This window comes from Xenopus laevis, chromosome 5L (assembly GCF_017654675.1).
Source record: "Xenopus laevis strain J_2021 chromosome 5L, Xenopus_laevis_v10.1, whole genome shotgun sequence".
In the NCBI taxonomy this organism is placed as follows: domain Eukaryota; kingdom Metazoa; phylum Chordata; class Amphibia; order Anura; family Pipidae; genus Xenopus; species Xenopus laevis.
Genome location: NC_054379.1, coordinates 142,831,146 through 142,846,150, shown reverse-complemented (window position 1 = coordinate 142,846,150; position 15,005 = coordinate 142,831,146). Strand labels below are relative to the sequence as shown.

Sequence of the window (15,005 nt, the reverse complement as noted above, 5' to 3'; positions counted from 1 at the left end):
CGGAGTAGTCATGGCGGCTGTTCGCAGCGTATCCCGGTTTCTGGCCGCTGTCAGGGGGTCCGGCTCGGTGTGTGGTCCCCGGGGGTTACTCCGTGCGTACTCTGTATCTCATCTTTCCGTGCCGGAGCGGATAGAGAAAAAGAGGAGAGAGGCGCTACTTGGCGGGGGAGAGCAGCGCATAGAGGCTCAGCACAGAAGGGTAAGCGCAAGGCAGCGGTGACCCTGGGGGGGAGGTTGGACTCACACATACCAGCAGTGCTTCCACTTCCGCTCCTCTGGCTGGCCAGGCATGCCGGGAGTTGTAGTGCTGAACAGACAGTGGGAAGCTGAACTTGGCCTTGCTGCTGATTCCTTCCCGTAACATTCACTGGGGCTCGTTTATTTGCAGCAGGTCAGTTTGCCTTGGTGCAGTAACCCATAGCAACCAGCTTTCACTTTTCTACCTGCTGCTCACAACTAAATGCTGATTGGTTCTTATTGCTGTGGGCTATTGGCTGTACAATCTGCTGCTCATAATGTCATTACTGCTCAATGTTCTGCTCTCTGCTTCTGACTACTGAAACACTGCAGACATAAGTCAGGGTTGGCAATCAGCCGCCTTTTGCTACATTGTTTCAGGCGTCAGAAATGCAGAGATTATAAACAGCCAAAAAGAACCTACTTGCCATAGCAATTGCATTTACTAGTAACTTTACTTTGAAACCATTGATAAATTGTCATTAAAGGGATTCTGACATGATTTTTATGGCGTAGTTTTTTTTTTCTTTACACTTTACACTTCAAATAATTCACTCTACCATATAAGATGTCATTCCTGAACCAATAACTGTATATTTTTTAGTTGTAATATTGGTGTGTAGGTGCATCTCAGGTAATTTTGCCTGGTCATGTGCTTTCAGAAAGAGCCTGCACTTTATGATGGAACTGCTTTCTGGCAGGCTGTTGTTTCTCCTACTCAATGTAACTGAATGTGTCTCAGTGGGACCTGGTTTTTACTATTGAGTGTTGTTCTTAGATCCACCAGGCAGCTGTTATCTTGTGTTAGGGAGCTGTTATCTGTTTACCTTCCCATTGTTCTGTTGTTAGACAGCTGGGGGGGGGGGGGGGAAAGGGAGGGGGTGATACTTTAATTTGCAGTAAAGAGTGACTGAAGTTAATCAGAGCACAAGTCACATGACTGGGGGCAGCTGGGAAACTGACAATATGTCTAGCCCCATGTCAGATTTCAAAAAATAAAAAAATCTGTTTGCTCTTTTGAGAAACTGATTTCAGTGCAGAATTCTGCTGGAGCAGCACTATTAACTGATGTGTTTTGAGAAAAAAAAACATTTTTTTCTCGCGACAGTATCCCTTTAAAGTGTAAAACAATGGGAATTTACTTAGAATTACATTTTCTTTCATTAGGCAAAGGAACAGGGATTGAGTGGACGTCCTCAAATGTTTGCCTAATGCCTTGAATGTTCCTTTCCAGGGAAAGTTGACGGCGAGGGAACGGATCAGTCTCCTGTTGGACCCGGGGAGCTTTGCAGAATATGATATGTTTGTGGAGCACCGATGCTCAGATTTTGGGATGGAAGAGGACAGGAATAAGGTGACTGCTGTATAATTATTTCTACTTTCCCCTTGCTCATTAAGTTTACAGAGTGAGAACATGCCAGGGAGAGGGCGGGCACTTCCTTTGTGTCATGTACAGCAGTGCTATAGGGCCAGGCTTCCAGAGGGGAAGTGACATCATCACTCATTTATTATATAGTGAATAAACTAGTACCCCCTGGTGTAAAATATAAGGATATTATAAGTTACCGAGGAGTTCCATGACCATATTAAAACACGAGGAGGAAGGCTCTGAGTATTTTTATACAGGTCATGGTGCTCCGAGGTGACTTCTAATATCCTCGTTAATTTATTATAATACAGAATCTCCAATTATAACCGATGACATCACTAAGCACCGTTTATAAGGATATCATTGACAGCATATTCACGGCTCTTGTGTATTATAATGTGTCATTTTCAGAAGTAACAGAATGATAATTGGACACATGGTTTTTACTCTTGCGGTTGTGAATTGTGCAGTGTTTATTGCAGCAGGAACCTTTAGCACAGTGTGCAGCAGTTTAATAGAGGGAGTGAACGAAATATTCTGTAATCTTTAACTGACTAGAGGTGATTCCAAAATCAGGGTATAGGTGTGTGCAGTTAGTTCTGATGAGCAGGTTTCATCAACAGTATGTTTATATTGCCAGCTGACAAGCACTGTTTGTATAGAGGGTGGCACCTGCTAATGTACATGTCTCTTATATGAAAACAGGTATAGGATTTTTTTTTTATCTGGAAACCCGTTATCCAGAAAGCTCTGAAGTTCGGGAAGACCATGTTCCATAGAGTCCATTTTAATAAAATAAATTAAAAAAAAAATGATTTCCTTTTTCCCTGTAATAGTAAAACCGTAGCTTGTACTTGATCTTAACAAAGTTAATATTGTCTTTATTAGTTGTTCCAACAAATACAACATTGTATACGTTTTTATAACTTGTAGAGGCACATTTATCAAGGGTCGAATTCCAAATTCATGTGAGTTTTTTTTAAAATCAAAGAGGAAAACAAGGAAGGAAAACAAAACAGAACATAGTTAATATTACTTTACGTATCCTGTTGGGTTCATTTAATGGTTAAATGATTTTTGAATAGACAAAATATGATGATCCAAATTACAGAAATATCCCTTATCTGGAAACCCCAGGTCCTGAGCATTCTGGATAACAGGACCCATAGTTGTATAAGGAAGCCATTGGCTATATTGTGTTGTTCTTTCTTGCAGTATCCTGGGGACAGTGTAGTGACGGGACAAGGCCGCATTAATGGGAGGCTAGTTTATGTCTTCAGCCAGGTAAGTCACTTTGTTGTTGTTTTTTTTTTATAATGGAGTTTTGCTTGTCCTTTAGTGGAAAAGGAAAGGCTAATGCACTGGTGGTTTACATGGGAAATTACTATTGTGTGTATGCACATGTCCGAAGCTGCAGGGGAGCATTTGGGAGCTACTACAGGTATAGGATCCCTTATCCGGAAACCCGATATCCAGAAAGCTCCGAATTATGGAATGGCTGTCTCCCATAGACTCCATTTTATCCAAATAATCCAAATTTTTAAAAATGATTTCCTTTTTCTCTGTAATAATAAAACCGTAGCTTGTACTTGATCCAAACTAATATATAATTAATCCTTATTGGAAGCAAAACCAGCCTATTGGGTTTATTTAATGTTTAAATGAATTTCTAGTAGACATAAGGCATGAAGACCCAAATTACGGAAAGATCCGTTATCCGGAAAACCCCAGGTCCCGACCATTCTGGATAACAGGTCCCATACCTGTACTAAGCTTCCCTCACTGTGCTTGAAAAAAAATAAAAATTTTAAAATTGTCACAAACAGGAGCATCTGCTGGGGAGAAAAGCCTTACATTTTGGCTCCCCCTGTGTATTACCCTTTCCTTTCCCTGAATTAACGATATTAGAGAAAAGCAGTGCAGCTCTTCTGTGAAACCCCCAGAGCCTGGACTCATCACTTCTGGCCCATTCCAACCTTTACAATCATTTTGGACTCATTCTTCTGGACAAATATTAACTCTTTAGTTACGGGAGACAAGGATAGAACATGGTACAACAACTGATCTTCCCAGTCACACAGTCACACAAACATAGATACATGCAGAATGTATGGGATGAGTGTGTATAAGGAAATGAAGTTAAAAGCATGCTTATTCAGAATATAGATTTTCTTTTCAGTGTTGTTTTAGGGAACCTGATGTGCCTTTTTATGCATTTCTTGCAGGATTTTACTGTTTTTGGGGGCAGTTTATCTGGGGCACATGCTCAAAAGATCTGCAAGGTAATGTTTTTTTTTTTTAATATAATTAAAGTTTCTATTGGTTTTCATTATAACAAATAATAAATGCAATAAATTACAACATGTATTCAGCTGCTTGCTTATCCTAATCTGGTTATTTTATGACGTTCCTTATAGTGTGTTAATGTTTTAAATGCTATTTGATATATATATAGTGCTGGGTAATACCCACGTAGAGATAATTATGACTCTATGCTAGAACATTTGTGATATGGTTAGTTATGACTGGAGAAGGTAATATTAAAGGGATTCTGCCATGGAAAACATGTATTTCAAAACGCATCAGTGCTGCTCCAGCAGTATTCTGCACAAAAATTGGTTTAGACATATTGTCAGTTTCTCAGGAGCCCCCAGTCATGTGACTTGTGCTCTGATAAACTTCAGTCACTCTTTACTGCTGTACTGCAAGTTGGAGTGAGAAGACTTAGCAAGTTCTTTAAGTAATTCCTTCCTGTAACCCATCTATTTCCATTCTGCAGGTAACCCAGGGCTGCCTGACTTGTTGTATGACTTTTATATATGTGGAGCCTGCAACACTGAAAGAAAGTGGTTGACTAAATACTAGTGATTCAGATAGTCCTTCCTTTATGAGTGTTCCTATGCCATATGTGAAAGGTTTGGCACGGGGGGTTCTTGGTATATGGATAGACTACAAGACTGTGGCTGCTTCGTTTATACAGAGAATTGGGAGAACCACAGGCCTGGCTTCTCGTATGCTGATTATAAACCTCGTGCTTGAGTTCTATCAAGGGGCGAAGCCGTAAGTTGAGATCAGCACCCACCCTGCCTGTGACTGGATGAATTTATAGGCTATTCCAAGTAAATTGAAGGCCTTGGAAAGTTTTTTTTCCAGAATTCCTAATATATTAGAGAATGTAAGGCTTCATTGGAATAACTAGATGCATTTATTGGTACAGTGGCAAAAAGATAGGCACTCACAGTCCTGGAGTTCTAGGTTCATTTCCAGCCTGAATGTCTGCAAATATATTTATCTATATTGCTTGTGTGGGTTTCCTCTGGATATTGTGCTTTCCTCCCATACTCCAAAAACATACAGGCAGGTTAATTGATTTCTTATAATCTTATCCTTGGTGTGTGATTGGGTACATAGATATGAGAATAGCACTCAAGCAGGAAAAAGCAGGGAGAACTTTTAGCAATGTAAAAAAATCCTTCAGCGAGGGGGGGGTGCCAGGGAGCTGGTTAGTTACCTATTGTTCTGTTGATAGGCTACTGGGGTGGAAGGGAGGGGGCTGATATCACTCCAACATGCAGTGTAGAAGTAAGGAGAGTCTGAAGTTTATTATAGCACAGTCAGATGGTTAGTGGCACCTGGGAAATGGACATGTCTAGCCCCATGCCAAATTTCCAAATTAAATATAAAAAAAAAAAATCTGTTTGCTCTTTTAAAAAACAGATTCCAGTGCAGAATTCTGCTGGAGCAACACTATTAACTCATGCATTTTGAAAAAAAAAACATGGTTTCCCACAGCAGTATCCCTTTAAGTTGTGCCAGAGGATACATGTTCCATTGTAAAGGTTTGAGTGTTAAGTGGTAAGGCAGTATTTCAGCTTCTGAGACAAGAGAAAATGGAATATAAGGATACTTTTAACGGTTTAGATGCAGAAGCTTCTGAATGTACTTGGGCCTCATATTCTTCAGAAATCCAGAAATAACCTTGATTAAGCTCTAGCCCTTTATAAATGTTCATTCTCGTGTAGGCATTTACTAAACATATTCACTGTTGCCATGCTACTAGATCATGGACCAGGCTGTCATGGTGGGAGCTCCTGTTATTGGACTCAATGACTCAGGAGGGGCTCGTATCCAGGAAGGTGTGGAGTCACTGGCTGGCTATGCTGATATATTCTTGGTAAGTCTCAAGATCAGCTCGATATATTAATTTATTTGTGCCTAGCCGAACCAAATCCGAATTTGCATATGTAAATTAGGGGGCATAGTAGACTTGTAGTAGATGTGATCAGTTTGCACTTTAAAGGGGTTGTTTACCTTTAAATTAACTTTTAGTATGATGTAGAGAGAGAGAGATTCTGAGACAATTTGCAATTGGTTTTCATTTTTGGTTTCTGCAATCTGTTTGCTAGGGTCCAAATGACCTTAGCAACCCTGCATTGATTTGAACGAGAGACCAGAATATAAATAAAACAGGGCCCGAATAGAAAGATGAGTAATATAAAATACCAATAACAATACATTTTTTAGCCTTACAGAGCAATTGTTTTTTAGATGGGGTCAGTTACCCCTGTTTGAAAGCTGGAAAGAGTCAGAAGAGGAAAGCAAATCATTCAAAAACTATACAAAATGAAGGTCAATTAAAAATGAGCTTACACCCATTCTATAACATACTAAAAGTTAATTTAAAGGTGAACCACCCTTTAATTAATATTGGAGTGCAGCAAAGGTATCTCTGTTTGGCTTCTACCATTTTTTCTTTTCCTGTTCCAGAGGAACGTGCTGAGCTCAGGGGTTGTCCCACAGATTTCCCTGATTATGGGGCCTTGTGCTGGGGGTGCAGTCTACTCACCAGCATTAACAGACTTTACATTTATGGTGAAGGTAAGATTACTTATAAGATGGCTTTGCCCTCTGTTTGTCTGATATAAGGAAAGTGGCATAATAGACTTATCACTTTGTAAGATGTATTAGTGTATTTAGTCCTAACATTACACGTTTGATTGTACTTATTGTGGGGAGACATTCCCCCAATTCTTTGTACCCCTAGCACTTACTGTATTCCATCCTCACAACAGTATCAGCCCATGTTTATACTTTGACTCCTATTAACACAGTTGTTTTGCCTATGTTTCTATTAGGATACTTCCTACCTATTCATCACTGGCCCCGATGTAGTAAAGTCCGTTACCAATGAAGATGTGACTCAGGAAGACTTGGGAGGAGCCAAAACCCACACTGCATTGTCAGGTAAATCTGTGGCCATGCAGAAAAGAGAGGGCAACTAATACATAATCAACTATTAGGTGTTAAGCTTTAAGATAGATATTTTATAATCTTATAATACAAAAGACCCATGAATATCTTGTAAATGATATCCTTATAAACAGTGACTGGTGATGTCATCAGTTATAAACGGTGAGTAGTGATGTCATTTCTGTCACATGACTCGGTAAAATGTGTATATTATAATAAATAAAGTACCCCCTATTGTAAAATATGAGGATATTGGAAGTCACCGTGGAGTTCCATGACCTGTATAAAAGCACTCGGCCTTTGGCCCCGTGTTTATATATGAAACTCCTCGGTGACTTATAATATCCTTATATTTTACAATAGGGGGTACTTTATTCACCATATTACCCTGCTGGGTAATAGACAGTGAGGCAATTATTTGTCTAGAAATGACCAGTTTCCTTTAAGCCCCATCTTTATTTTTCTCCATTGATAGGGAAAAGAGTGATTTATTTAGGAATCTGGACATATGACAAGCTAGCAAACACTATGCACTCAAACACATGATCACTTGCACTTACTGATGGAATGTATGAATATATTATATTATAATACACAAAAGCCATGAATATCTTGTAAATTATATCCTTATAAACGGTGAGTTCTGATGTCATCAGTTATAAACGGTGAGTTCTGATGTCATTTCTGTCACATGACTCACTAAAATGTGTGTATTATAATAAATAAAGTACCCCCAGTTGTAAAATATGAGAATATTAGAAGTTACCTTGGAGTTCCATGACCTGTATAAAAACACTCAGCCTTCGGCCTTGTGTTTTTATATGATCAGGAAACTCCTCGGTAACTTATATTTCACAAGAGGGGGTACTTTATTCACTATATATATGCATTGCTGTACATTTTACAGTATAGTACAAATGGATGTCCGCCTAGGAATAAACCCAGGAACCTGGACAAAGAAGACGGTCCTTTCTGAGTTTCACTCAATCTATCCCAATCATGCGTTACATGTTTTACTTACCTGTAGTTTCTGTTGCAGGCGTGGCTCATCGTGCTTTTGAAAATGACATTGATGCTTTATTAAACCTACGGGAATTCTTTAACTTTCTACCACTGAGCAATAAAGACTCAGCACCAGTCAGAAAGTGTCACGATCCAAGGTGAGTTTACAGGTAAAACAGAAGAGCATATTATAATACAGGGGTCGGATTATTGATCCAGACAGCTCAGAATTACGAAAAGGAAGACTCCATTTTGATCAAATTATTAAAAGTTTAAAATAATTTCCTTTTATTTATAATAATAACACAGAACCTTGTACCTGATCCCAGGTAAGATATAATAAATCCTTATTGGAGGCCTATTAGGTTTAATTAATGTTTAAATGCATTTTTTAGTAGACTTAAGGTTTGGTGATCCAACCTATAGAAAGATCCCTTATCTGGAAACCCCATGTCCCGAGTATTCTGTAAACAGGTCCCATACCTGTACACAAAAGCTGTACATGATCCTGTAAAAAAAAAAAAAACGTATACATTTTGTTAATGATGTCATCTGTAATACAGTGTCATATGATTAATATTACTCTATTAACTCATAATAGCTGTTACTTGGCCATCGATAACCCTATTTTACTTTTCCAGTGACCGCCTCGTTCCTGGACTGGATACAGTGGTTCCCATGGAGTCCACAAAAGCTTATGACATGCTGGATATCATACACTCGGTAAATTATTCTTGTAGATGCTACTTCTTGTTAGCCTTCCACTTAAAGACAGTGGGGCTCATTTATAAACACTGGGCAAATTTGCACCTGAGCAGTAACCCATAGCAACCAATCAGTGATTAGCTTTTTTCAAACAGCTGCAGGTTGACCACTGAAAGCAATCATGTGATTGGTTGCCATGGGATACTGCCCTGGTGCAAATTTGCCCACTGTTTATAAATGAGACCCCGTCTGCTTTAATGTGCCGTGATCTCTCTTTGGTTTTTACACAGATTATTGATGAGAGGGAATTCTTTGAAATCATGCCAAACTATGCCAAGAACATTGTAGTTGGATTTGCCAGGATGAATGGAAGGACAGTTGGCATTGTGGGTAACCAGCCTAAGGTGGCCTCAGGTATTGTTGCAGAATTAATTTCCTGGTTAAAGGAACAGTAACATAAATTTAAAAAATTTGTTAGGATACAAAAAAACAAAGACAAATGAAACTTTTAAATCGCTAAGTCTTTATTAAAAAATAACTTACTGAAACTCCACTTGCACTCCTCTTCAGAAAAGGCGACATGGCGAAGATCCATCATGCGGTGCTCGATTTCTCGTCCCGGCCGAGGAGAAATTGAGCGCCGTACGACGGATCTCCGGATTGCCTTTTCTGAAGTTTCTGCAAGTTATTTCTTAATAAAGACTTAGCGATTGAAAAGTTTAATTTGTCTTTTTTTCTTTTTCTTTCTATGCTAATGAATTTAAAAAAAAAAAATTCAATGTTACTGGTCCTTTAAGGGGAGAGGCGTTTAGTTTGAGTAAGGTGGGTGTGTCTTGATAACAGTAATTTAGTAAAATGGGGCACATTTGATCTCTCTTAGGCTGCTTGGACATTAATTCCTCTGTGAAAGGAGCCCGCTTTGTCAGATTCTGCGATGCCTTCAATATACCCATTATCACTTTTGTCGATGTGCCAGGATTTTTACCAGGTTATGTAACTTACATACGTGTCTGAACCAGGGCAGCCAAGGGACGGCCAGAGCATAGATGGTGGTAGTTGTAGTTTGGAAGGTCTCTCTCCTACTGAAAACCTCATCTATTATGTCCTCTTCTGTAGGTACTGCCCAGGAGTACGGCGGGATTATCAGACATGGAGCAAAACTGTTGTTTGCCTTTGCAGAGGCCACCGTCCCAAAGATCACAGTGATCACCAGAAAGGTAAGAACAAGCAAAGAAAGAACGGGGTATAAGGACATAGGAATGGGTGACCTTGTTGCACTCTCACAAGATCTAGCGTGGATGGGAATCTGTGGAAATGGGAAGGTGGGATTGCAGAGCTTGATATAATGTGGAGAGCAAAAATATAAATGATACACGTGTTTTCTGCCTAACTTTATCCTAAGCCATAATCTATCTTTTTCAAGTAACAGCTCAGACACACATCCATTCCCTCATTCTATTTCACCCAGACTTATGCAACCGGCCACAAATAGGGTTGCAACCTGGCCAGTATTTTGCCAGCCTAGCCCTGCTGGGGCCGGTATTACAAATTTACTGGCAATGTAGTTGCCGGTAATTTGTAATACCATTAAAAAAAAAAAGCCCTTGGCCTGCCCCCAATTCGCTCAGAATTTATCCCCTTTTTTTTCAGCCTTCTGGCCATTGCGCGATGTTGCTCTGCCCCCTTTTGCCTCACTGTACATGTCTTTGCCCCCTTTTGGCGTCACAGACCACCCCTTTTGTTGCCCCCCCCCCACCAGCCGGTAAAATCTTTCAGAAAAGGTGGCAACCCTAGCAACAAACTGGCCTCCACCTCTCCCCACTTCAGTCCACCCAAAAAAAAAAAAAACTTTCTAGTAGACATTCTCCCCAAATCTCATCCTAAATGGCATTGAGCCACTGCTCTGGGCTCTCCTAGGGGAGCCAAACCTTACTTTTTGGGAAGCACTGCTTTGCAGTGATAAATACCTTGTCGTACATTCCTGAATTTAAAAAAATGTTCAGAGAATTAGAGCGAAAGCAATACTTCTGTAGAAAAACGGTTCCACAGCTGCTGGTCTGAGCAGAGGCTGCAGTTGGTTTCACGTGTATTACTTACTCTCCTCCATTTGTTTGCTCTAGGCTTATGGAGGGGCCTATGATGTGATGAGCTCTAAGCATCTGAGAGGCGATGTGAACTATGCATGGCCAACAGCTGAAGTCGCTGTCATGGGAGCTAAGGTAATACACGTATTTCTGACAATGTTATTTGTATCACATGGATTATTGAAACTTGAGTAACAGAAATTATGAAGAAATATTTTAAATATAAAGATATTACCTAAGTAGTTACATTATTTATATAAAAAAATGAACTTTACAACATGAATTATTCCAGCGTAAACAGGCTGGTGTATCTTTGGGAAAGCCAAATTATATTGAGTGATAGGTTTAATTATTTGCCTTTCTATTCTGAATTTCATCTAGCTTCTGGTTGCCAGACACCATAACAACCGGAAGAGTAGAGTGATGAATTGTATCACTGCTTTTTTATAAAGGCCCTTTCACTCTCACATTCAAACCAAAACCTTCAATTCCCTTCTGCTGTTGTGAGTGAAACGGTGCACAAGTGAGGTTGTTTGTGGCAGTGACCCCTGTAGCTTTTTCCAAGATGGTTCCTCGGCAGAATATTAATGGTATTTTGTTATTCCTTTGGTGGCAGGGGGCTGTTCAGATCATATTCCGTGGGAAGCAGAATCAAGCAGAGGCGGAGGAAGAATACGTTGAGAAATTTGCCAACCCGTTCCCTGCTGCAGTGAGAGGTAAGAGGCAACAATTACAAATGAATACACTTTAGATTGGTCTTCTGTGTTTGGCAAATACAACTTAACCCTTAACCTGTAAAGTAGGAGCACAGTCTATTTTCATTCCATTGTATTCTGTACTGTGGATCAGTGATACGAGTATTCATATAGTGTGGGAGATTTATTACCTTAACTTTAAGGGGTCTACAGCGCCCCTGGACACCTCCAGTTGGATAACATTAATTACAAGAAAAATAGAAAGATGTACAGGATATGTTATCCAGAAAGCTCCAAATTATGGGAAGGCTGGCTCCTTTTTTATCAGATTTTTTAAAACTGATTTGTTATTACAGAAATATAGGAAATCGTGGGGTTAATTTATCAACACTTGGTAAATTTGCCCATGGGCAGTAACCTGTAGCGACCAATAAGTGAGTGGCCAGCTGCAGGTAGAACAATGAATACAGCAATTTGGCAAATTTACCCAGTATTGATAAATGACCCCAGTATCTTGCCCTTGATCCCAACTAAGATATAATTAATCCTTATTAGGGAAAAAACTATTCGGTTGGGTTTCTTTAACGTTTAAATCTAATTTTAGAAGACTTAAGGCATGATGATCCAAATTACGGCAAAACCCCAGTTCCCGAGCATTCTGGATAACAGAATGCTCGGGAACAACCAAACAATCTCTGGTGGGGTAGAAAAGAGGAGGTATGTAAAATATACACGGATAGCAAATGGTTTTCCTTTCCCCCTCTACTAGATAAGAACTATTAAGGTATTATGGAATGTTTCAGTGGCTACTACATTTAGTCTCTAAATTTTTGTAATTTGCGTTTTAATTTAACTGTAATAGCACCTTAATGGTCATAAAAAGTGTTTTTGCCATAGACATATTTGCATACACAAGCAATAAGGTAAAATGTACAAAATAAAATGCAAATAAGCACAAATCAGATATAGTGAGACTATGGCCTCTGTGGAAGAAGGAGCCGTCAGCTGCTGATGGATATGACCCTCCAGGGCATTATGGACCAAAACATCCACTGGACAATATAATTTAGAAAATAAAATAGCCCATGGCCTAGAACGGAGATATCTTCTAAACCCATGGGTTAAGTCAGTTTTTCAGCAGCACACCAAGTCAGTTGTAGTGATTGCAAAAATTGATTTATTTAGCCCAAAAACCACATATCAAACAGGCAACGTTTCGGGCCCACTGGACCCTTCATCAAGCCATAAGGATAAAAGGTCCAGTGGGCCCGAAACGTTGCCTGTTTGATATGTGGTTTTTGGGCAAATAAATCAACTTTTGCAATCACTACAACTGACTTGGTGTGCTGCTGGAAAACTGACGAGACATTTATGATCCCGTGGCTTAGATCTCCCAGTTCAGCACCAGACACCAGTGATTGGATGTCACTTTGTGGGAGTTTGAGCATTCCATTCCTGTTACTAAACCCATGGGTTGTGACCCAAATTTTGGGGCCATAGTTACCCAGGAGGGAGAATTGGCAGAAGCATACTGATACCTGCAACTCCCATGTGTGATAATGCAAGTGCCTGTGGTTCTAGAACTGTAACATTATTTGTATCAATCCGGTTGATTTTATTGTACTTAGCTGTACCCTGATCAGCAACATATTTAACTTGCAAAAACGAATGTAACATCCTTTTTCCAACAGGGTTCGTTGATGACATAATTCAGCCATCTAAAACACGAATGCGCATCTGTCGTGACCTGGAGGTACTTGCGAGCAAGCAACAAGTGAATCCTTGGAAGAAACATGCAAATATTCCTTTATGAGCCAGTCACACACATTCTCTTGACCAGTGCTGCATAATGAAATTAACCTAAGATAAGCAATTAACAATCAAAACTTGTGTGTAAGCAAAATGATTATTAATTTGACTGGCCTGGGCCCTAAATCCTGCCCTGTACCATGAGAGGATGAAAGTTCTGCCCACGCTTTCTATTGATTCCAGTCTAGGAACTTACATCAGTCCTCATTGTTTGGTTTGTGTCAAACTGCCATAAATTCTGCTGGTTGTAGGGAAATGATTTACACACTACGCAAGTGATTCTTTGTACATATAACAACTTGGATAAGATTTTAGCCCTGTGATCTATATATATTAGATCTACTAAGCAATGACCTTTAATAAAATAACTTCTTGTCTTAGTACAGTACTTAGCCTTGTACTGAGTTTCATTTTCAAAGACTAACAAAGAAAGTGACCATATTTGTGGTTTACTAAACAATACATTGTGTAAAGGTGAACTTCCCCTTTAAGTTTGTGATAGTTGGAGAAATAAAATTCTTCCTGACTCTAAGGTAAGAGAAGCTGGTCACATTAATACATAACCATGGTTGCCCAGAATATTGTCATGGATTAGGTACGGAGTGCTGTGGAGACTGATGAGGGAAGGGTGAGTCCTTGAGGAAGGTGCTGTATGTGCCTGGGGAACACATACAGGGAAGGCAGGAACAGGTTGAAGAGGGCGATGAATCAGACTGGAACAGGTGCAGAACGGGAGAGCGCAAAGATCAGGGCTGGACTAGACGGGAAGAAGAGGGCGAAGGTCAGGACAGGAACAGACTGGATTAGGACCGGACGGCGCGGGCTTAGATCAGGAGACAGGGGCAGACTAGAAGTATAAGACAGGATGGTGCGGGTGTAGTGCGGGAGCAGTCTTGAGATCAGGAACAGGAGTACTGGATAGCGGGAGGAGACTGGAGCAGAGGATGGGAGCAGGAGGGCTGTAAAGCAGGAGAGTACGGGAGCAGAAGGGCAGGATAGCAAGAGGACGGAAAAGGCAGGGCAAGATGCCGAGCAAGATGAGGGAAGATATAGACAGGGTACAAGTCAGAACAGGAAGCAGGAACCAGAAAGGCAAGGTCAGGTCAAGGCAGAACTAGTTTAAAGCAAAATCAGGTTTGGCGTGAGGAGCAGAGCAAGATTCAGAATAGCAAGGAAAGCTGAGCAGGACATGGTCAAGGCAAGGTTAAAGCAAGAAAAGGTCAAGGTTTAAAGCAGGACCAGAGCAGAATTGGAAGGGGAAGGTAAGGCAGATCAAGACAAGGTTCAGAGCCAGGCAGGACAAGACAGGAAAGGGTACAGACAAGATAAGGCAGAATAGGAAGGAGGCCAGAACAGGAACCCGTAACTAGGGACAATGCCCTGATTGGCTGACTGCAAACCAGGCTGCTGCTGGGCTAGGGCTGCAAAGGCCAGGTAATCTATAATGAGCAACCCCTGCAGGCTGCTCACCTGGCCCAGTGGATAAGGCATTGAGCCAGAAACCCAACGGTCCCTTGTGCGAATCCCAGCAGAGCTTGACAGATATTATAGGAAGATTACACTCCTGCCCATAACAAAATAGAATGCATGTTTGGCTTTGGTTGGGGGGCACTGAAGAATAGTGGTGGTCTTGACTGATGCTCAAGTTTGTTTTGAAGATGTTTATCAGTGTTTTGAGACAATTCAACCATCTCATAATATTCACTAAAAAAAATATATATATTTATTAAAAAAAAAAAAAGCAAGGAGATAAAAATGGATTTCACAGACCAATACTTGACTCAGGCCCCCTGGATGAAGTGCAGCTTCCCCGTGACTTTGCATTCACCAGGAGTCCCCTCTACAAAGGAAGGG

The 15,005-nt window shown here is 40.4% G+C and overlaps 1 protein-coding gene across 1 annotated transcript; it reads left to right on the top strand.

The window, feature by feature from the left end:
• The first annotated feature begins 1 nt into the window (after window position 1).
• Window positions 2-13,539, top strand: pccb.L (propionyl-CoA carboxylase subunit beta L homeolog). Its single transcript, NM_001090187.2, is given in 15 exon segments — window positions 2-199; window positions 1,472-1,591; window positions 2,822-2,890; window positions 3,832-3,888; window positions 5,667-5,780; window positions 6,374-6,484; window positions 6,742-6,850; window positions 7,896-8,016; window positions 8,500-8,581; window positions 8,854-8,977; window positions 9,444-9,551; window positions 9,680-9,780; window positions 10,684-10,782; window positions 11,264-11,363; window positions 13,034-13,539. Coding segments are annotated over 15 exon segments (1,626 nt in total). The 5' UTR covers window positions 2-10; the 3' UTR covers window positions 13,156-13,539.
• The last annotated feature ends 1,466 nt before the right edge of the window (window positions 13,540-15,005 follow it).